This window comes from Pleuronectes platessa, chromosome 12, assembly GCF_947347685.1.
Source record: "Pleuronectes platessa chromosome 12, fPlePla1.1, whole genome shotgun sequence".
Lineage (NCBI taxonomy): Eukaryota > Metazoa > Chordata > Actinopteri > Pleuronectiformes > Pleuronectidae > Pleuronectes > Pleuronectes platessa.
In genome coordinates, this window is record NC_070637.1 from 17,120,240 (window position 1) to 17,143,773 (window position 23,534).

At 42.0% G+C, this 23,534-nt stretch overlaps 1 protein-coding gene across 1 annotated transcript in view; it reads left to right on the forward strand.

Moving 5' to 3' along the window:
- Positions 1-23,534, forward strand: part of kcnma1a (potassium large conductance calcium-activated channel, subfamily M, alpha member 1a) — a 133,490-nt gene that overhangs the window by 85,901 nt on the left and 24,055 nt on the right. The window contains exons 10-23 of the mRNA XM_053436305.1: positions 2,844-2,954; positions 3,084-3,189; positions 3,938-4,020; positions 4,117-4,186; positions 5,203-5,358; positions 5,982-6,091; positions 6,262-6,330; positions 7,440-7,451; positions 10,221-10,307; positions 10,402-10,478; positions 11,830-11,838; positions 15,405-15,578; positions 21,616-21,648; positions 22,042-22,122. Coding sequence (XP_053292280.1) covers positions 2,844-2,954; positions 3,084-3,189; positions 3,938-4,020; positions 4,117-4,186; positions 5,203-5,358; positions 5,982-6,091; positions 6,262-6,330; positions 7,440-7,451; positions 10,221-10,307; positions 10,402-10,478; positions 11,830-11,838; positions 15,405-15,578; positions 21,616-21,648; positions 22,042-22,122 — 1,178 coding nt within the window. The remainder of the gene's footprint in view (positions 1-2,843; positions 2,955-3,083; positions 3,190-3,937; positions 4,021-4,116; positions 4,187-5,202; positions 5,359-5,981; positions 6,092-6,261; positions 6,331-7,439; positions 7,452-10,220; positions 10,308-10,401; positions 10,479-11,829; positions 11,839-15,404; positions 15,579-21,615; positions 21,649-22,041; positions 22,123-23,534) is intronic.

Here is a 23,534-nt window from a genome sequence, read left to right on the forward strand (position 1 = left end):
TTGAATTATCTGTGATGTCCGTGATAGTCTTATATCCTATTTTAACTAGCCAAGTGTTAAATTAGATGCTACTGTTGGCTCCCAGAAGCCTCTGTGGAGGGAGACCAGCTTTTAAGTGAAGCACAATATCAAAATATTTCTGTCTAAGGCTCAAATTAGTGGTTTGTTCAGGGGAAGGAATAATGCTTTTTGATAAATGAGCTAGAAAGTTTTGTTTTGCTGATAAATCTCATTTACAGGGTCAAACACAGCACCACATTTCTCTCTCGCAGTGTGTGTGTGTGTGTTAACCTGTGTACATGAATTTACACATTTAAGTTTGTGCTTAGGTGTGTGCCTGCCTGACATTCATAACTGAATGTTGAACCCACACAAGCCGATTATTAGCCAGTGTAAATCTGCCCCCTCGGTGACGGGCATCTGGACACGGAGAGAATAGGAAAACTTGACTGATGTTTTTCGAAATGAGAGCCATCTCGAGCCAAACACTGCCGGCTGCCCGCAGACATCTCAGCTCATCAGCCTGTGAGGCCACACGGCCGGCCCCCTTCTCGCTCGACCCGGGCCAACCGTGCAATCACGGCTGCTCGTTAGCTTCTCTTAAAGGACCGAGGCGACATCTGCAAAGAGCATTATGTCCCTGCAACATCCACAATCTGCCATTCCTTCAATATGTCACACTGCTCTGCCAAGTCCACTTCAGCTCAGCCCGACCCGGTCCATCTGGTGCAGGAGAGGAGAGCGCTCAGTGATCTGGACTATGGTTTTCATCTGACGGAAATATCTCTGTTTCCTCTAAACCTGCCAGACTGAGTCAGATTTCAGTAAAGCTCTTTACAGTTTTAGACGTCGACTGTTGTAGGTTAATGTGTAAGCCAGAGATTCCTTCTTGTATGTAGCGGCACGATAATATGTTGAGGGAAACCTGTCAAAACAAATCTAGTTCGATGATAAGAACTGGAACATTGAACAAATATGACCACAGTGTATGTTTTTTTCTCATCTCGAGAGGGTAACGTAATACCCATAGTGCAAAGCCGTCCAGTGCCCAGGCACTCAGAACTGAAGTGGTCCAATTGTCTCCTGGCAAATCCTTGGAAGTAGTGGATGAGGCCATTGTCCTTACACAGATTGCCTTACAGGTCTCCGTGGGGTAATTAGGGTGTGTGCCGAGCGTCCACACTAATCCACAGCAGTGTACGGCTGGATTCTCCTGGTTGGATTCCTGGTTTAGGGCTTTGGCAATAAGTCTTAGTGACATTTAACTGCAGAGGGGTAGTTCAGCTGACCACAGTGATAACAAAGCACATACTGCAGAGTGTCTTAAATCTAATGGATTAGTGTCATTAAAAGGCGTATAATACCCATGTGGTGGTTGTATATATATACTTATAGTGCTATCACTTAGTATTTTTTTCCAAATGTTTATCATACTACTACTTTATTTAAGCATAACCCTAAGGAGTCCTCAAAGGGTCACAGTGAGATTTATTTGAGGTTTAGTTTTGCCTTCCCTTGCAATAAGTTTTGAGCTCTTTTACTTTACTTCGCAATATTTGAACCCCAATATCATTTCTAAACTTTTGTCCGAACCCAGCCCAGTGAGTCCCAACAAGCTCAGTTCAGGTATCCACACTTTCCACTCCGCAATGAAGCATGCTCGGTGCTACTGCTCAATAGGTGTGGTTGTATCATTAGTGAAAGGAAACTTAAACTAATTCTTAGATTTAGAGGTCTCTAGAGATTCTATGGATTCATTCAGATCCAGCTCCTGTACAACTGCTTGGAGTTGATGAGTGCACAATCACATATAGATATACACCTATACTGGAATGGCGTTGTTGCATGATGGGAACAAAAATATTCAAGAGAATTCTAAACATATTGAAGGGAAAGCAAAACTAATCCTCAAAAAAATTCTCCACGTATGACCCTTCGTGGCTCTGTATAAAAGTTCTCCATTAAAATATTAAATGAATAAGAACCAAAGTCAGACAGCATAACTTTATCCACTTTCTTGAATTCTCTCCGCTCTGGGACATTAAAACTGAATATGTATTATTCAGAGGAGCCACAAGTTTTAATGCGGAGACAGTTAAGAATATTAATACGACTTGGACTGTGACCAAACTGCCTCAGTCTCATTAAAATGAGCCTGGTACTCGATATAAACGTGAAGCAGCCTTTGAACCTGCTCTGTCCCACAGTGCAGTCAGAGGACAGACAGGGACAAACGCAGTCTAATCCAACCTCGTGCTTCCGTACTGTTGTAATCAGCCCTGTCCACAGAACCCTCCGCTGCACAGAGCCCCGCCAGCGAGCTGTCAAATCCTCTGAGGTCCTGTTTAGAATTTGTGTCAACCACAGGCCTCCGAATCACTTTGAAAGTTTGGAGTAATGTTCTGTATAAAAGCGCAGGCATATTGATGTACATGTCTTTGTCAACATCCATTCAGCTCACAGAGGGGCGGTTTGGCCGAAGGGACAGTTTTTATATTGAGAGCGGATGACAGTCCAACCACTGCGGGCTGTGTGATTATATCTGAGATTTTCTAAAGTGGTTCCGAGTTGAGTGTTTGATTGCACTTGTCTAGCAGAATTTAACCACTTTCATTACATGGGGGAAAATATTCACTTATATGGCAAAAACGTTATAATTCACTTACTCTTTTGCTTTGAAACAACATTTCTTGACATGTGTATAGATCTCTTTTTTTCAGTCTGCATTTGAGGTGGATGTTAGAGTGCTTGGGTTTAAATGATTATCTTTGGGAGACATGCCAGTGTCTGCAGTGATTAATGCTACCCACTCAAGATGATTTCTTCCCCCCCCCCCCTTCCAGGCACATTGTGGTGTGTGGTCATATTACCCTCGAAAGTGTCTCAAACTTCCTCAAAGACTTCCTACACAAGGACAGGGATGATGTGAATGTCGAAATAGTTTTTCTTCATAAGTAAGTTAACTTTCTTTTCCTTGCCACGTGTAGGTTAGCACTCAGCACAATGCTTGAAACACAGTGGACCTGTGTGCGTGAGGTATCCATACGTGCACTAACTGCTCTGCTCCTTCCTCTGTGTGCTAGTATTTCCCCTAATCTTGAGCTGGAAGCCTTGTTCAAACGCCATTTTACCCAAGTCGAGTTCTACCAGGGATCTGTTCTCAACCCTCACGATTTGGCCCGTGTGAAGGTACAGTCGACGACGGGACCCGTCAATGAAAAGAAACAATAACGTTATAGACAACTGTGCTTGAACTTAAGTTTAGATAAAAAAATGGACAGAATAAGAATTGAATTGTTATTGAGAGTACATTGAAACAATACAAAACATAGACTGTATAAAAAGATTGACCACAAATCTCAATATCAAGATATGAAGCCAAAATAATCAAAATAAGAACGCTGCCATCTTGCATTTATGACATCGTTTGGAGGCAGAATCTGTGCAGAACCAATCAGGGGAGGGGGATGCTCTGTTTTCATAGCATCAACCAATTGCAACCAAACTTACTAGAAAACAAACACTTGAATAAACATCAATGTGATAACCTAAAATATCAGACTTTTTTAGTCCATGTCCCATCCAATAATGTGGAGGAGACGGTTCTTATAACCTACAATGCAACCAGCCACCAGGGGGCCATCAACAAGTTTTTGGCCTTAGTGGCGCCTTCATGTCTTTCATCTTTATATACAGTCTGTGGTGCAGAGGGACAGAGATGAGATATCTGCATCTCTGTTTCAGTTTTAGTTGTATTTCTTAAACAAAAAGTGATATTAAAATAGAAGAAAAGAAATCAATATCATGAGAATACTGGTCAGTGTTAAATCCACGGATTTATTGGATTTCATGGGAGAAAGCCACAGTTTGATAAAACCACTGTGTGCACGTTAATAAATCCTGACATGCAGTATAATGTTAACATGTTTGTTTCTAGATCGAGTCAGCAGATGCCTGTTTGATCCTGGCCAATAAATACTGCGCAGATCCTGATGCAGAAGACGCCTCAAACATCATGAGGTACTGTATCGTCTGGACTCAGAGAAAGTCCTGGAAACTGACCAGATATGATGTTACATAATTGCTGTTCCATCTGTTTGTCTGGTTTCCGTCTAGGGTCATTTCAATCAAGAACTATCATCCCAAGATCAGAATAATCACGCAGATGCTCCAGTATCACAACAAGGTAAGATGTTCTGGTGTCACGTGAGATGGCGTTTCACCGCATCCTGTCTGTTCTCTGTCCTCCCACGAATGGAGGAAGGTTCATGGCAGGAGATAAACCTCCATCCTGTCTGCCTAACAGCTGCTCTGTGCATTTAAGTAGATGGTTTCATCGTTTGGTTTTTAATTACATCACATGCATGACACATAATCTCTGAAAGGTCAACTCACTCCATTGCTCACACACTCATGACTCATGACGGATCGTAATACATTAGCCTCAGTTTTTTAAGTGATTCAATAACTAGATAGACACTTAGCAAAAAGCTGCAGGGGCCACGCTTAGCTGGGTGATGTTGTTCTGAAGCATCTTTTGACAAATTGCTTATTAAAGGTTTTCAATATGGATACTTAGACGATACAAATGATAGCGTTGGCAAACTGTAAAAATTCAATACAATAGTAGTTGTAAATGCCATATTATTGATAAACTACTCGGATACAACATTGCTTTAAACAGTGATTTGATTTGAAGGAAGAGATCATCTGGACTGCATCCACAATTACTTGTTCACTTATTCACCACTCCACTGATAAATAGTTATTTAATTAGTGGGCAGAGATTTTGAACACTTACTTATGGTCATTTTCATCACTAACAACTTTGACAGCACAGTCCATCCAACACCATTATAAAACCACCAACTCCCAAATATATCAGAATTTTTTCATCAAGATTCACAAATCCCCAAACATTTAGAAAAATACCCGATCTTCTAACATTAAAGAACGTGGAAAAAAATATTTTAGGACCCGCACCAAAATGTAATTGCCTCCTCTCTTGTCTCATTCTTCATCCTTCATCCTTCCACCAGGTTTTAATGATAATCTTCTGAGTTTATGTGCAGAGCTGCTAACTAACAGACAAACAAGCAAAGAGATAATTAGCTAAATGTTTGAACTGTTCCTTGAAGAAATGTGAATCACCGGAGAAGTTTTTCTGCGTCTTGTGACCTCTGTCCTTGTCATGTGATGAAGGCCCATCTGCTGAACATTCCGAGTTGGAACTGGAAGGAGGGTGACGATGCAATCTGCCTGGCGGAGCTGAAGGCAGGCTTCATTGCCCAGAGCTGTCTAGCTCAGGGCCTCTCCACCATGCTCGCCAACTTGTTCTCGATGAGGTCCTTCATTGAGGTAATGCAGAGGACGAGAGATTAACTCGCCTCGCTGCGGTCACTCCCTCTGAGCAGACTGATGTAATGCGGATGATTGAATCCTCACGTTGCATTTTTGTAAATGAGATGATTTATTCTGGGATTGAAGGTGAGGTTAACATAAATTGATACAGTAAGTTCTCTGCTGACAGATGGATCAGATCCATCGCGCGCGCACACACACACACACACACACACTCACACACACACACACACACACACACACACACACACACACTCTCCCCGGGAAGTCTTGACATCTGTGTCCAGAGAAAAGACTTCCATTAGAGTGTTTTCCGTCATCCTGGCACATCATATTTTACTGTGACATTTCATATGGAATCTGTTCAGTGTTTCTGTGGCTCAGTATTGAAGAGGTGCTTGCTTCTATCAAAGAACGGTTCTCATGTCATAAAGATGATGGATCAGTTTATAATGACCAGGCTGAGGTTGTTTGGGGGGGGGGGGGGGACATCTGCAGACCACATTGGACTGCTGCTGGAAGGAAAACACTGTTTTGTGGCTTCTTTCGTTTTTCTTCCTTTCTTTTTGAGCTTCATCTGTGACATTTCTGTGCTTGTACTTCTTTTTTTTTGTCGTCAGATTGAGGAGGACACATGGCAAAAGTATTATCTTGAAGGCGTGGCTAATGAGATGTACACTGAGTATTTGTCCAGTGCCTTTGTGGGCCTCTCGTTCCCCACCATCTGTGAGTAAGTATCACTCTGTACCCTCTCAGCAAGCCCACTGTCAATGGTAGGTAGCCCTCGCACAGAGAAAGGGTCTGTGTGGATGTGAGGATGTTGATTTCACAGGTTTTTCCAAACACATCAGTCGTCTGCCTATAAGCTGCCCTGCTCTAATGGGTGCACGTGTCTTACAGGCTGTGTTACGTGAAACTGAAGCTGTTACTCATTGCCATCGAATACAAGTCGGAGCAAAGAGAAAGCAGGTTTGTATGTCGTATCCCCGTCCCCTGTGGCCACAGTGAAAACTACTGATCATTTTCTCTCAATAATATGTCTGATATTTTCTTTCCCCAAATCCTCTTTGCAGCTCTGATCACAGCTGATATTAGTTTAAATGAAACTTGCTGATTTGATTTAATGTTACGGTTAATCTTTATTTTCTAATACATTGATTAAATAATGTTTTACCTTATGAAGCTGCAATTTTGGTTTTAATAGTAGAAATAAATTGAATCTAACATTTAATTTGATATGGATTTTAGATGGTTTCATTTGAGCCCAGTATTTCATGGGAAAGTATCCAGATCATTTCATGGAAAATTTGCTGATATCAGACCTCACAGGCCTGAAGGAATAAATGTAAAAATGTGGCTACTGTAAAGTTTTAGTTGTGACGAGTAACAGACGACTATACTGGATCAACACAACATCCAAACACCTTATTATCTCACCGATCCGCGTCACTATGTTTCACTGATTCTACTGTGTCCTTGTGCAGTCTGGATATTATAACCACTAACTCCACTAACTCAACAACATGAAGTGTTATTTACTCATTAAACTCAATTGCCAAACCCCCTCCAACCCCCCACCCCCCACCCTCCCCCACTCATATATGCCAAAGTTGCCCAGCAAATGAAGGTCATTCAGATTTTTTGGGTACATATTACATAATGTACTAGAATGTAAAATGTACACTTGAAAATATCAAAATGGCCAACACTTGCCACCACGTTAGAATTCAACCTTTACACTTTAGTGTTAGAAATAAAGGTGTTTAATTCGTCCAAGTTAGTCAAAAGGAAATCTGAAATATACTTTGATGGTATACATTTCCTTATATCTAAAGCGTTTAAAAAATATGTTTCCCACATTTTCAGTGACGCTTGCTGTCATCATGCACTTATCCAAAGTCAACCACAGTCATTTTTTGTTGCAAGGAGCTCAACATCAGACGAGCACGACACACAAACAGCCACATGGAGTCGCACCAGCAAAATAGTCCTGAAAAACACTAGCAACAGTTTTATTTTCCTCTTCGTCGATGTTCATGATAACTGTTTGATTTGAGATTTCTTCTTGTTGTTTGCAGAAGCCGAAAGCGGTATGCCCTCTACCTTATCTAACTTCCACCACTTTAAAGCTTCTGACTTTGGGAGTTTCCCCCCCCCTCCCAAGGATATTCCCCCACACACTATCACACAGGCCTCTCTTTTTTTCTAACTCTCTTTTATGGTGTCCCTTGTGCTTAATGCACTAACTTCTTTGCAGGCAGAGGGAGGATAGAATAAATTGGACGTGTTTGTAGAAGTTCTGTTTCTTTGTCTTTGCTGTCGTCAGTGTATCGAGGCCAAACGCTCACCCTCTCCATATCTACCCCTTATTTGATCTTTGGATCTTTTCAGTTTTTGTCCTGTTACCAGTCCCCCTGCTTAGTTTATTTCTCTCACTTTCAGTTCCCCCCCCTCCGTTTCTTACCCTGCTATACTTTAGATTTACCCGAGCTAATTATTCCACTCATGGTGTTTTGAAATCATCGCCTGAACCGTCCTTCATGGTTCTGTGACTCCGGATCATTGAGGAGTTTATATACTCAACACACCTCACACCTCAGATGTGTCAGTTAACACTGATAATCTGTTGCTCTACAATTTTGTATTTAATCCTGAAATAAACTGAGGGACTCTCTGCCATTGCTCTAGGCAGTGGCTGATACGATAGTGTGTCTTTCTCCTCCTGGTTTTATTACACCAGTAGCACCTTCACCCACCTTTGTTTTCGCTCCATCACTTCACACACTATGAAAGGCATGGAGCTGTTGAGTTTGGATAGCTCTAAGTTTATCCAAGGCGAAATTAAATAACCACAGGCTACAATGTTCACAAGTGCCCCGCATTTCACTTTTGCATTCCACCACCCTCTCATGTTGTCATTGCTATATGTATCTCCATCTGTGCATGTACGTGTGTCTGCGTCTTTGTGTGTTTATGTGTGTTTGTGTGTGATTGTGTGTGTGTGCGGCTCCCTTGACAGGGGGAGAGTGAATGTGCGAATGTGTGTGTTCGTTTTACTGTGTTTTTTTTTGTACATCTCAGCCACCGTGTCCAGTCTTGCTCGTGTGTCTATCGAGTAGATGTCCTTAAGTGAGGTCACTTCCTGTCAGTTTGGTGTTTGAGAAACAATCCAACTGCACAGAAGTTACTGCAACCGTCTGCATCTACGTACCTGTCCCTATACCTGTACTGCAGTATGCATCTCTGTTTGATTATCGTCCTCTTCATGCTGTTTGGTAACTGCATGCCCTGACACGGTCACACACAGTGTTCGATGCTTGCCTTGTTGCTCACAATATGAGGTTTTGATGCTTTTTTTTTTTTTTTTTAAAGCTTCGACTCACCAGTTTGCACCCGACTGATGAGAAATGTCTGGGATAGATTCACCTGTAAAATCTCAGATTTGGGCAGCAATGTTTGTGGAACTGTCTTGATCTATTTCTTTCATTTCTTTTGACTAAAGCGCATGCCAGGCTCACTGCCTGTTTACTTCTCTGGGGGCTATTAAATCTGAGCGAATGTTACATGCTATTTTACTTCTTGCAGTGTGGAAAGACAAATCCGATCTGCATGACTGGTGCAATTTGATCACACCTCCTGAATGTGTATGGATTCAATTGCTCCCTTAATATTTTTGTTTGTTTTCTCACGTGAAACCTGTTTTCAGGGCCCAGAGGAAAGTAGCTACTGCCCTGAGACTACACAGATACCGCACCATTACAGAATTACCTGATAAATAAGAATAGGCTAGATAAATATAGACATAAAATAAATAAATTGATATTTATAATACAAAGATTCAGTTCAAGATCCCCCCCTACATTGAACCATGAGATAAGTATTATCATCGCAAAAATAGAGCAAAAGCAAAAATGAAGAATTTTAATTTTCATCAGCTTTCCCCTGGGCTCTTATTCTGAAGGAGTGTGACCTTTTAAAAGAGTTGTGGGTTCAGTGTCTTGGTTTCTTAGTTCACACTCACATCATTGATGATTGTTGCCCACAGGTAACCATTAATGACCAGTGGGTGTGTGTGTGCGTGTGTGAGCGTAAGCGTACAGTATGTGTGTGTGGTCTACTCTTTGTCTCAGTCTAATTAATGGGGAATGATACAGCCAGTCACTTAAAGTGCTTGGGTAGTAAATTGGGTCTCACCCATAATAAAAGAAAGTCGTACTAATATATAATACGCTGTCTTTCAGTAAGAGTAATAAATCTTAGGTCAATATTGACCCGGCTGGAAATGTTTTGTAATTATTTCCACACTATAATTCAACAGAGAAGAGTCGCTGCTGATTTTTAGGAGACATTAAGAGTCACTGAGCAGAATCAGACTTTAGTGGCAATAAAGGAAACGAGCTGTTCATTCCCTTGCATCCCACTGTCCCATACTAACCGAGATAATGACACTTACTGTACATTCTCTGTTCTGCAGCGGCCGTCATAACATCTGTTTTGACTCTCGATGACTGTATTTGAGTGCTGAGGCCAAAACCCCTCCATGGCCAGGACTTTAATTCTCTCTGTCCCCCCCACACCCCTCACCCCAGGGGCAGTCCGATGCCACCCTTTAAAGAAAATAATTAAACTTCACGGTGTGCGATCATACTGTCCTTTACATTCTGTTCATCCGTGTGAGCACCACATCGGCAAAAAATGCCCCAAATTAAAACGCAACACAGAGAAAACCAAGCTCTCGATTTGAAGGCCTGAACAAGTGTGCGTGTACCATTCCTCTTGATTAGCGTGTTGTGTGGACGCAGCGTTGTCCCGAGGCTAACGGCCGCCATTTTTTCTCTCGTTTCTCTTGACTCGTCCAGCATCCTCATCAACCCGGGCAACCACGTCAAGATGCAGGAGGGAACACTGGGGTTCTTTATCGCCAGTGACGCCAAAGAAGTGAAGAGGTAAAACCCAGTCCTCCCAATGAACCCACTCAACAGCTGAGTGCTAAACATATATATCACTTAAACATTTTTTTTATTTTTTTTTTATTTTTAGAGCTTTCTTCTACTGTAAAGCTTGTCACGATGACATCACAGACCCAAAGCGGATCAAGAAGTGTGGCTGCAAACGACGTGAGTTTGGCTGCGCCTTTATTTTGCTCCACCCCCACGTTGACTCCCTCTCTCCCTCCCCGCCTCCCCCTCCCAAACCTCCCTGTGGGTCCGTCCGTCCCATAATACTTGAGTTTTTTTTACCAGATCGAACTCTAATCTTTTGCCTCTCATTGTTCCTCTGTACTGTGGTACAGGTGATTTAACCTGTGTGTTTTCATACCATTATACCCTCATAGGAAAGTGTTTACTCTGGGTCTCATTTGAATTCCCATAACATTCATTAGGGTATGCTCCTCAGTCTGTAACTGACTTTCATTTTATTTTCTAATTGGTTTTAATCATTGGATCACTTGTTTATTGACGCTCAAAGTAAGGTAAAGGGATTTTTCAAGTGTCAAACTAATTTAGAAAGACTCAACGGATAATCCTGATTGTTGACAGCTGTACACACGAAAAATAATCATACAAGAGGTTGTAAATCCCAATTTATCATCGATATTTTGGACAAATAAAAACTTTGTTGACCCGAATGCATAGACAGTAGCTCCTGCAGTATAAGCCACAATTTTGAGATTCGTGCAATTTATAATTTCACTGCTCGAGACAATACGATTTAACTTCTCATATTTAAAGTATGAGTGGACATGACCTACTTTGTTCTATCACTTATAAATAAATTATCTTAGAGTATTGAAAGTATTGAGGTCAGCCACATTATAATATTTACCGTGTTCCAGTGCGTAAACACACTGTGCTGTTAATTGTTATGTTCTGTTCACCACAGGCCAGTAAAAGAACCCGCTAGTTTCCCCCTATCTGCATGCAGACATGACATTCTCATTAAGGCAGGAACAGCATGTGAATACAACCTGACCTATGTGCACTAGTCACTTGTCAGGACATTTTAGCTGCTGGATAAATAATTCAGGTGACTATCCCCATATTTCCACTAAAGGTCACAGACAATTACAGTAAAGCAGCCTGGTGGAGACAAGACCTGCTTTTAAAAGCGACACCCATCGTTTCCTTCTTTTGTCTTTGTCATGTTAATAAATCTGACCTTATTTTATTTGTTCTTACATCTGCCAGGCCCTTCACACTCTAGTTCCATTTAGATAATCTGTTAACTGTTTCCCGCTGCTGGACGTAGCTTTTAAACAAATCTTATTACTGTAGTCTCCAACAACTGCATTTAGAAAGATGACAGTTCCAAAGGGAGTCTGTCCCACACAATGTTCTGTTCTATCATGTTTTGTTCTCTTTTGTTGTTTTTCCCATGTTTCTTTATGACCAGTGACACATTTTTTGATGTATTTCCTTCCCTGCTGCCATTGGAAAACACCACTTTATTTTAACTACTCGCTGGTAGTGATTTATTGTGAGTAAAAACAAAAGGGTTTCATTTACCCAGGGTCTAGTGCAAGTGTTTTTTATTTTCCTCTTCAGCAAATAGTCTACTGTATCTATGTTGCATGAACCAGTGTAGCTTCTGCATCCCTCTCCTTGCCTCTCATTTCTACACCGTGCTCAGACCAGAACCAAACCAGCACATATCGAACTCACACCAGCGTCAGTTCTCCTCCTCCTCAATGGCCCAGTTAGCTCAAGCTCTGACGAGCTGGAAATGACAATTAGATATAGAGTGTGACTTAATCACATGTGGCCGATGATCTCAAAATGTTTCCTCACTATTCCGATCATCAAACCAAACTGGTACTTGGCAGCTGAAAGCCAATCTGCTGCGAGTCTTCTGTCATTATCCGTGATTAACCTCCTCCCAAGTGTCATGCTCCGAGAAAGCGCAGAGAGGACGTTATTAAATTCTGGGACGTCGTACGTTAATCATGGATTTAGAGGAGCTAACGCAAACAGAGGAAAATGATCAAGGATCACTGAGATCTTAAATTGATCTGCTTTCTGTCAAAACCAAGTTTTGAGTGCGGCCTTGCTTTCAGAGAGCAGAAAATGTCCTTGTGGGAAGTTCTTTAAATCCCAACCAGTGTCGGCTGCCAAAACACAATCAAAACAATCTGGCCTTCCCTCCCCCCCCTCCCCCCCGTCTCTGCCCCACTTCTCTGTGATCTCAGCCCCGTTTCTAAACTCCGGGTCCTCGCCTGGCTACGGCTGAGGCTTCAGAGATCATCGGTTCCTTTTTAGAATTTAAATGTCAGCGCATCAGCCTCGTGGAGTTCAGACCTGGACAGTCCGAGGGCCTGGTTTCTTTTTATTTCTTCTTTTTTCCCTTGAACTTCCTCACTGCACTGGGTGAATCGTCCACGAGCACTAGGAGTATTAATTGTCATAGCAATACATTGCCACTAGATGGTGGTGGCCTGCCAGGGTCATGTCCAATATGACTTAATGAAAATGGTGATGTCTGTAGAGGAAACTCAAATCCCCTGGAACCTGTTCAGCAAGAATGCAAGGACTAAATGTGTTATGAATCAACATGTAATTCAAATCAAAACCTGACTCTACAGTTTGATAAATTCATCATCCTGACTTTATTTAATGATTTTATAGTTTTTTATTATTTATATATAGTTAGGCTTGTGTGAATCTGACATTTCAAGGAAAAACTACTTATGCACTTTGTTTGTTGCTGCTGGAAAGCTCAGGCCATTTCCCCTGCACTCTTGCTGAATAAGGGGGATCTATCAGAACGGTGCTTTCTTCGGGACATCCTCTGGATTCAACCTAGCGCCCTGATAGCTTCTGTTTGAGTCTGTTGTGCTTTAATGGAGTTTAAGAGGTGGTGACCGATCAAACCCAGGCAGACAGTTTATCAGGGCAGCCGTGGTGTTGAATCCTCAAACGGGGAGTGCCCTGAAACGAGCACCTCACGATCCTGTAGGCCGGAATCTGGGTATTTGTGAAGTCAGAAGTCCAAGACATTGTCAGTGTGTCTGTGAGTCTTCGTGTCTGTTGTCCATCGCTCACCCTCCTCGTGTCAGCAACTCACACTGTGCCATACATAAACCGTAGTCCCAGTGCCCCCGTGCGAGAACTCTGAAGTTGAGAAGTTTCAGCATGAACTGAAAGCCTTGCTGCACTTTGTCTGCCATGTCTCCAAAACTGTTTCATCACTGTGAACAGTTATATCTGTACCTCCCCTTGTTGCTGAGAACTAAAGTCTTTCTGCATGCTCTTATAAGGCACATGTGCATGCTAGAGGATACAACAGTCCCTGATGCCTCCATCCCATGGGTTGTGATCTGCGTTCCCCATTCTTTACTTGGCCAGAGGCTGAGACGTATATCACTCAATTCAGGACCTTCTTTCCCTGATGTGACTCGGAGTCAAAGATGCTGAGAGTGTCTCTGTAAAGGTGCCAGACATTATTAGTCCGCTGTCTCCTCGCACCTTGGCAATGAGAGAATGGGGACCAGGGACTGTTTCTGCTCAGAGTCACGGGCAATCTAGAGACGCTGCTCTGGGAACTTTCACTCCTGCTCCCCTCGGGGTTTAGGGCTTCACACAACAGCCACACACACACACACACACACACATACATCAAAAGTAGATGCTTTACAGTATTGTGGCTGCAGGCTAGCTGGTAGTTAAGGACTTCTACAGTGTTACAGTTCTGCAGACTGCACATCCAATCTCCCCGGAACAAGAGCACATAATCTCTGGATCGGCAGCTTTGTAAAGAGACTGAAAAGAAAGATCCGTGAAACACCCGAGCTCCCAGTGTTTTAGATATGACATGTGGGATTTGGCAAACAAACAATAAAGCACTTCTTATAAACTAGATGCTGAAATGTGAATTAAAAAATATCATGAGACCCCCCCCCCCTTTCTAAAGGCAACTGTAACAACTTCTGTAGTTAAAGATAATAACTCTAATATAGAACTAATATGAACAAGCAAAGAACATCAATGTTACACTACTCAACTTAATTTACACCTCACAGCAACAAAACAGGAGTTGTTTGACCTCATAAATTGAAAGTATGTGGAGAAAATGAGTTAAGGATTTTAAAATTATTATTATTATTAATGCAAAAGCACTAAATATGAATATTCAATATGATAAACAACTGACAGAAACACCTACATATGGTAACAGCACATGAACCTGATTTAGTAATAGAACAAATGCTAATCTATAATCTCCTTTCTAACATAAGCTACCAAGAAGCAGCAAAAGGAGGACTGTTCTACGTCCTCTTCTTTCAAAAGTCACATGGGCTCACTTGAAATGAACTAGGATGATTACTGAATACACAACATGTAAACGATTTAGTGTAGTTAGAGTGTTTCTGCACACACACACATCAGAGTGAAGCGTCCCTCGGGGAGCAGAGCAGTGAAGACGCAGGTCTGACTCGAGCATGAATTGGCAAAGTCTGTAGCCAGTTGAATAGTGTGATGCCTCGGACAGAGCCGCTTCAGCTGCATGATGGGATACAGGTACGTGATCCACTCGTTCGGCCCAAATGGATAGAGGATGTTCAAATGTATGAAACATTGTATGAGGTTTGCTGCTCAAGACATTGCTCATGCCTCTCTCCCCCGAATGCCTCCCTCCCTCAACCCCCTTTCCTCACCCCTCTTTCCCACTGTTATAGTTTTGTCTTTTGACCTGTTACAGCCTTAGCACACAGCTTGACCCCTAGAGAACCAGTCAAAGTGAATGAATCAAACTATAAACAGCATTATTACATCACTAAGATGTCCAAATTTTATCAATGAACTGTCCGAGTCTAAAAAAGAAAGTAATTTGACGATTTCCTGAATTAAATTTGATTTTAGATCGGAATAAGTCGCTGCACTTGCACTGTGTTGATTCACTTTGGGGCTCAAGCCTGTGGGAGCGGGTGGCTAAGGCTTGCACTTTCTGATGAAGTTACCTTCCGAACTTCCCCTGGATGAATAATTTCTCCTCTTGCCATTAACCTGCTGATTTTCCTCTCCTCTCATCCCAAAACATGACTGTAGCCAAGATGTCCGTCTACAAACGAATGAAACTGGCATGTTGTTTTGATTGCGGCCGTTCAGAGCAAGACTGCTCTTGCATGTCAGGCAGTGTACATAGTAACATGGACACCCTTCAGAGGGCCTACCCACTTTCCTCTGTCTCTGTTCATGATTGCGCAACCACTTTACGTGCCTGTAAGTGACACCGCCCAACACATGCTGTTACGTGTCTGTGGTGTGTGCTCTGTGTGTGCGTCGTGCCATGCAGAGGTACATGTGTGTCTGTGTGTGTGTGTGTGTGTGTGTGTCCGTGATGTTGTCCACGTGGTGTACTCTGTTGACTGTGACTCCGTAGTTGTGGATTATGGGAATTTGTTTGTTATATTTCTGTCTATCAATTATTTTAAGTATAAGTTTTTATCGAGTTGAGTCTTACCTACTTGCATCTTTTTTCATCTATCTCTATATCTCTTCAACTATAATCCTTATCTCTCTATCCCAATCTCATTATCCCTATTTTGATTTAGTTTAATCTCAAATTCTCTAACTTTATATATTTCTCAAAATTTACATCTATATTTCTATCTCTATATCTCTACTTTTATATCGCTATCTCAATTTTTCTGTATCTTAATTTTGTATTTCTCCATTTCTTTACATCTCCATGTGTTCATCTATATCTCTACTCTATTTATCTATATATCCAACTCCATTTCTTTATATCTATCTCAATTTATATATATCTCTATTTCTTCTATACATCTCTCTATTTCTCTATATCCATATCTATATATCTTTATATCTCTATTTCTAGCATCTTTATCTCTTTTTATATATCTCTATCTTTCTTTATCTATAGCTCTATCTCTTATTATTTATATCTCAATATCAATTTATCTATATCTCTATCTCTTTATTTATTTACCTATCTATCTCTCTATCTCTCTATTTCTCATTATCTATAGATTTCTCTCTCTCTATATATACCTCTTCATCACCTTTACTTTATTTTATTCACACTTGATTTCTCACCCTTGTGTTTTGTTCTTTCACATTATGATTTGACTGGTCTTATACCCTGAGTGTAATGTGTGTGTGGTGGGTCCAGTGGTGATGTGGCTCTGTGGTAATGCTGCTGTACCGTTCAGTACTGTAGGTGTTAGATATGCTGCACCACTCATGCAGTTGTGTGATAATATTACTATTGGAGAGTTGATTTGTCTTTTAAGGTAAGATATATGTGTACACAAAAATGGAATATATTCGTCTTTATTCTCAAGGTGTTATATTGCAATTTAATGTTTGTTCGTTTATTGATGTCTTATATTTTACTTTGGAGGTATACACCGTTTTCAGTTTTTTCACATTTCAGTTAAAGCATTTTTTTTCATTTTCTGAAATTAGTCCTGAACTCTTTGGTCCTATTTTACTTTGATTTTCTTTATTTTTACCTTTGACTTACTGTAACCTCCCTGAGCTACTGGGCAAGGCTTTTAATTTTTACACTGCACAGTTGAAGATAAGCATCCGTCAAGGTTCTCAGACATCCAGGTCATCGTATCTGCAGGATTTGCACATGATCACAGGCAACTGGACCTGCTTGTGTTTCTCATCCAAGAGGCTTCTTGATATCTCAGATATCTCAGAACCAACAACTCAACGTGAGAGTCAGACACATTTCACAACACGGCTGACCAGCAGAGACGTGGACAGAACTGAAGAAGCCTCTTGGCTTCTCCTGCTCTGATTGCAGCTTTGATTTTCTTAAGATCAGTCTATTCAACTCTTAATGTTTATAGCCTACACCAGGAGAAAGGAAGTGGATGAGAAGGGTAGAGGAGAATCTGCAGAGAGAGAGAGAGATTTAGTCAAGCAGGAAAGAGGACAAAAGGTAGATAGGGCAAAAGGAGAGGGGAGAGAAAACACAAAATGAGAATTGTAAAAAAGGTGATGTCGGCTTGATAAAGAAATGGTAAGAAGAGGATTGCTCCCCTCCTTCTCGTTTTCCTTTTGAGTGGATACAAAATACAAAATTGGCCGTCAATTAGACATGGCAGCGGCAGGCCTCACTATCAAAGCGTTGGGTTCAGACATACAGATCTGATTTCCTTCTCAACATTCTCCCACCGTCTGCCGACTCAGCCTAGATTAGTGTCAAACAAGCCATGATGAGTTTGGCTTGGCCTCTTGTAGTTCAGCCTGCGCTGATATCCCCCGATACCAATTACTGGCCATTACATGGTTACTGATCTCACTTCTCCCTCAACCCCCTGTAGGATTTCAGGAAAGCCTCCTCTGACTTAGATTTCCTTCCCTTTTTAACTCTGACTTTGTCTGAACAAAGCGAGTTTATTGAAATAGTGCATTGGGCTTTGTCAGGCAGGGATTGCTGGATTTCCTCTCCCCATTTCCCATCTCCCCCCCCCACTCCCACTACACTGAGAGGATAAGACGTCTTTATCCATGATGACTTCATGCTCTTGTACATCCGAGACAGATTTGTCTGGCCCCTAGTATTTGGATAATTGATTTCTTGGACAGCACTGTTTAATTTGATGCATCCTGTGATCTGATGCAAGTCACATTTATGCTGCAGAGTGGAATACACTCACCTCTTTAATGGTGACATGAACATAAACTTTGCTATTGCTTCATAGGCTTTAATGATACGGTATTTTAATGAACAGCCTCACAAAGGGTTTAGTGAGTAATGTGGTATTTGATGAAATCAGATAAACGCTAAACTAAAGTGGATGAATTATCAAATCAGATTAATTCAGTCTTCTGTTGTTCTGGATTATACACAAACAGTGATGTTGGAGTTTAGTCAGATGTTGAATTATTGGAGTGAAAAATGAAGATGAGACATAAGCTTGAGTTTTCAGGCAACTTTTGCAGATTTAGCTGAATTCAAGTTCTTTCTATATTTAACCGGGTGTCAAAACTATAGCGAAAGCAACAATTATATTTGCAGATGGACATTTAGACAAAGTTATTGTGTGATTGGTCTGATTTGTGTGTATGCTAAAGTTCTGAAATATTGTCTCTGCAGTTATTTTAGCTGAATCATCGGTTTATTTTTGATCTGTATATTAGTTACATGCATTCTTACTTTGTGACCTGGTTGTCACCACAGTCGGGGTTTATATAATCCAGAGGTTGACGCTTCTATAATCGGAGCAATGGACAAGGGTATGGGGCTCCGAGCTCGGGAGATGCTTTCGGCTATAGTCCACAACCTTCTGGGCTGTGTGTGTGTGTGTGTGTGTGGGGGGGGGGGGGGGGGGGGGGGGGTTGTGTGTGTGCATGCACGTGCACTTCTAGTGTGTGTAACAACATGCACTTTCTATCTCTTGTGTTTCCGGATGTGTTTGTATCTGCATCTCATTGCCGGGGACCTTATCTGTCCTGACACGGAAATTATGTTTGCATTTTCATTTTCCCAGCCCTGCTGGTCCGTCACCAAACCTGCCCTGACAGATCCTGTCCACCAGGCAGGCATGCCCACCCCCCCACCCCCCCTCCCACTGACACACATACACACCCACACATCCAAACCGCCCCCACTCTCTGTCCAATGCCGCCTCGCTACGCCCCAGATGCTAGCCAGTTAGTCTGCCGCCTCTGCAGTGCGGGCAGATTGCTAGAGACAGATGCCAGGGCCACCTTAGGTCCCTGTTTGAGGATCCATGTCAGAGGCCAGCCCTGGGCCCTCGCTGTGACCTTTACTGCTGGAAGAGACTATGGAAAAGAGTGGGGAGTGTCAGCAGCTCAGAGCTCAGTTCAAGTCTGCACTCAACCAGTTCTTATATTGGTACCAGGCGTCTGTACCTCCTCAGTCAAGGCCATAAACTGTCATTCATAGATAAATACTGGAAACCTTAGTTAATCCATTTGAAATAGGGATGTCCCGATCCGATATTGATATCGGAAATCAGTCCGATATCAGCCAAAAAAGTGAATATCGGATTTTATCGGACTGAATCTAAAAACTCCGATATAAGCGCTCCGATATAAGCTGTCCATTTACCGCTACAGGACTTCTATAATAGGTGACTCTGGTTTGATCACACTCCAACACAGTAGGTGGTAATGCCCCTTAATTAACGTTGGTGCCGGCCGCGGAAGAAGAGCGTCTCTGATCCAGCATACAGCACACAGCCCACGTGATCACAACAACGACAACGTGTGTGCCTGCAGCAAGGTGTAGTGATGTCGGCTGTGTGGAAGTATTTCGCTCAATTGGATAGACCTACAACCAATCAGAGCAACGTAGTATGTGACGTATGCTAAGCAACGCATTGTGAGTTATTTACTAACCCGGGTTCACACCGGACGCTTCAGCGCAGCGCCAAGCCTTAAATAACAGCTGGCTCCCATCCACTCCCATGTTAAAACTTTGTGCCGGTCACACCGGAGGCTGAAGCACCGCGAGGCAGCCTTGGCGCAGCGCGGTGCTTCAGCCTCCGGTGTGACCGGCACAAAGCCGTGCAGCGATCTACTGGATCAACGGGTGATATTATTAGCGCTGCCCGGCGGTTCAGCGTCGCTTCAGTGTCCGTTGTGAACAGCCAAGCGCCGGGGCGATAGGGATTAGCGCGGTGCTCTGGCGTCGCCTCCACGTTCTGTGTTCCTCTTTCAAAATGAATGCGCTGTCGATGTCTTCTAAAACAGACTCAATGGCAGCATCTACACATCTCAGCTCGCCAGCGGCAGGCATGTTTGTTGAAAACGAATTCAACCCGAGGGCACTTTGGTGACGTGGTTGATTACGTCACCGTTGATCATCTGTCAATTATCGTATAAAGCCCGCCCTGACAATCTGATTGGCCCAGTCCGGCCATAATTTTTTCCCAATGGAGCGACCCCAGACCGAACTGCCCGACCAAATCTGTTGTGGGCGGGGCTAAATTCGTCTGGCATCCAGGCTATGACAAACTACCACGGGACAGCAAAAAGGCAATGGCCATAACAGAAAAGATAGCCCAGTTTATTGTGCTTGATGACCAGCCCCTGTCGGTGGTGAGTAATGTCGGGTTTAAACGCTTAATGGAGCACCTCGAACCTCGCTACATTATTCCTATAGTTTTTGTTGTTTTTGTCCCTGCCCACAGTTGTTTCCAACATATGCTGACAGTAGAAAAATAACTGAAGTGAACTTGAATTGTTTGCACTTTAAAATTTAATTTATTCTATTCAATTGTATAATGATGTTGGTAACCAGTGGTTATTTTGCACTTTAAATATAACATTTTGTTTTCATTGGATTTGTTGAGGTAATACTCTTATGTTGAAGGTTAAAATTTATGTAACCAATTGGTTAATAATACATGGGTCAGTTTTTCCTATACCTACTGTTGCTGACTATTGTTTTCTGTTATATCACTACAACATCAGTAACAGTAACATCACTTTATCAAGCCTTTTCTAACATTCCACACAACAAAATAAGGAATAAATATATGTATGATTTGTGCCTATATCGTATCGTATTGATATCGGTATCGGCCAATACTCAAGGCTACAATATCGGTATCGTATCGGAAGTGAAAAAGTTGTATCGGGACATCCCTAATTTGAAATAAGAAGGGATTTAAATGTGACGGACATTTTTTTCCTGACTTCATGTTGAGATCAAGTCCCTGTGTATTGTGTGTGTGTGTGTGTGTTTGCGCAGCGTGTGTGTGCCGTCTGTCTTTTGGACGTCTACATCCGTGTTGTCTTTGTTTCCCACGGTGACTTCCTCTGTTCTGTCTACAGACGTCACGGTGTCAAAACAGAAATGCAGAACCTCAGAGCATTTCTTATCGATGACAAATATTGCAATGTTGAATCCGCCACTGAAACTGTGTAACCTCAAATACCAGACCCTTTGACGAAATGTAATAATTAGACTGTCATTCCATCCCATCACAGGTTTAGTACACTTTCCTAAAGGCATGGCTCACACTGAGAGCGGACACTTCATCACATTCACCTGTCTGACACTTTTTAGGCCATCAGTGCCATTCCTACATCACCACCACCACCACCACCACCATTACTTTAATCATTTATACCTTTTTTTTATTTTTGTCCTCATGCCTTTCACTGGTAGCCCTTCATCATAGTTCCATTGGACTCCATGTCCATCCACTGCTCTTACCGTGATGTCTCTACTCCTAATGTGTCTGTTTCATTACATCCTTACTCCCTCCGTGTGACCTGCCACTTGTCTTTGCATTCTCCTCAGCCAAATATAAGTATAATGGATATGTCAGATCACGTAAGTGTGTTTCTCCGTCCTTCTCCATTCTGCTCCAGCTCTGTGTTTACAGTGTAGACCCCCTTTATATTACCATATGTAACATAACTAGTACTGATGCTGTGCTTTAGTATTCTCTCTGTTGTCCCCTATTCCTTTAGCATGTACTGATGTTGTCTTGTGTCTTAAGACCAAATGTGAAAGTAAACATAACAAGTAAATTTAGTGTTAAATCTTATATACATATTGTTTTGTTTCTAACTTATAATCATTACATAATATTGACCCTACTGTATAGTGACAGGCAGTTAAAGTAGTCCCATGGTATTATTTAGAGACTGACAAAAATCTTTTGTGTTTGATAATACCATGTAGTTCCATGAAAATATTCTTTTTGTATTGTGCTGCATGTAGCAGCAGATGGCGCTACAACACCAGGGAACAGTGGAGGTCAAAAAGAGGCTGGCGTTCGATTCAAAGCCGATTGCAATTTAGGTAATTTTTTTGATAAATAATTGTTAAATGCATTTATTTCTCTCTGGTAAAGAATAAATTTAAGTTTTGTTTTTTTATTAAATGCCATCCGTCCACTTTCTTTGTACATTTTTATGTAATGCTTTTGTTCTTAGAAACATTAAGACATTTTATTTTGTTTCCTCTATGAAATAGGGACTTCGTCTTTAGCACATCTAAAAGAAATTGTAGCAATCATAAAAGCAGTTTTTTTTACTGTAACAACACATCAATGCATGGCCTAAAAGCGATTTCATGCATTTGCACTGCCGACGAAGAACAAAGCTTGTTCATGCAGCAGAAAGTATAAAGGCAAAGCCAGCTCAGCTCACATGCAGAAAAAAACATTTTCAGTTGTTGTTGCTTCTCCTCATCGTCCAGTTTACATTGGGTCATGGCGATCTGATAAGTTCTTGCATGCAGGACAGCACCGTCATGTGATTAGCATTTCAGGAAGGGACAGTTGCCGTCTGGGTTGTGCAGGATGCACAGTGGACCTGCCAGGGCGGGTGAGTGCTCTCTAACGCTGCACGTGTTTGACAAGGGCCAGATGAATCCAGGAGCTATCGGTGGCGCCCCGTAAATCAAGGAGGCAGCTGACGGCTGGGATAAACGTCTGTTTATCGCCCGGGGCCACACAAGCATGCTCTCTCCTCCAACCAACCAGCCCTCGACCAAAGGGACGGAAAGGGCTCCGCCTCTCGCAGTCAACTTTACAACCAGATATTTTGCTCATCTGCCCCTGTTGTCTTTCTGCAGTGTGCCATGACCCCTTCAATACATACGGCTTGACTCTGCAGAGGGTGTGTGTTGGTGTGTGTCTGTGTGTGTGTTTGAATGGCTGGGTGAACATCAGGTATACGTATGTATTCTCATATTAGACACAGAAGGTTGCCACTGCAAAAACTGTGATTACTGTCAAAGTTACAGCAAAAAAAAAGAAGAAACAATTCAGCATGTAAATCTACTAAACTGTATTTTTAGATTAAGAACTAAACCAAACCTTCTACACCTAATCCAAAAAATGTATCCGATCAATCTTTAATGTTTAAAGTTTATTTGAATAAGTAATGGTATAAATTATTACTTTTAAATTTGATATTTGCTGAAATGAAAGTACCGAGCTACACGTTCCGCTTGAGATGACACAGGATCTGGTTTGACTGGCTTTAGCCAAGCCGTGTCTCCAGCTTTGTTCTACCACAAAGTGAAGCACAATGGAGAAGTAAAACTGAGAGGCTCCTGATTAATTCATGTTTGTCACAATTGCAAAGTAAATGTCGCTGTGAACATCCTCAGCTAAGAGGGTACGCCTCGTTTCAACAGCAGGTTTAGAAAAATAAAAAAAGGATTCCTGCTGTTAGGGCATGAATTTTAGAGTTCATGGCCTGAAA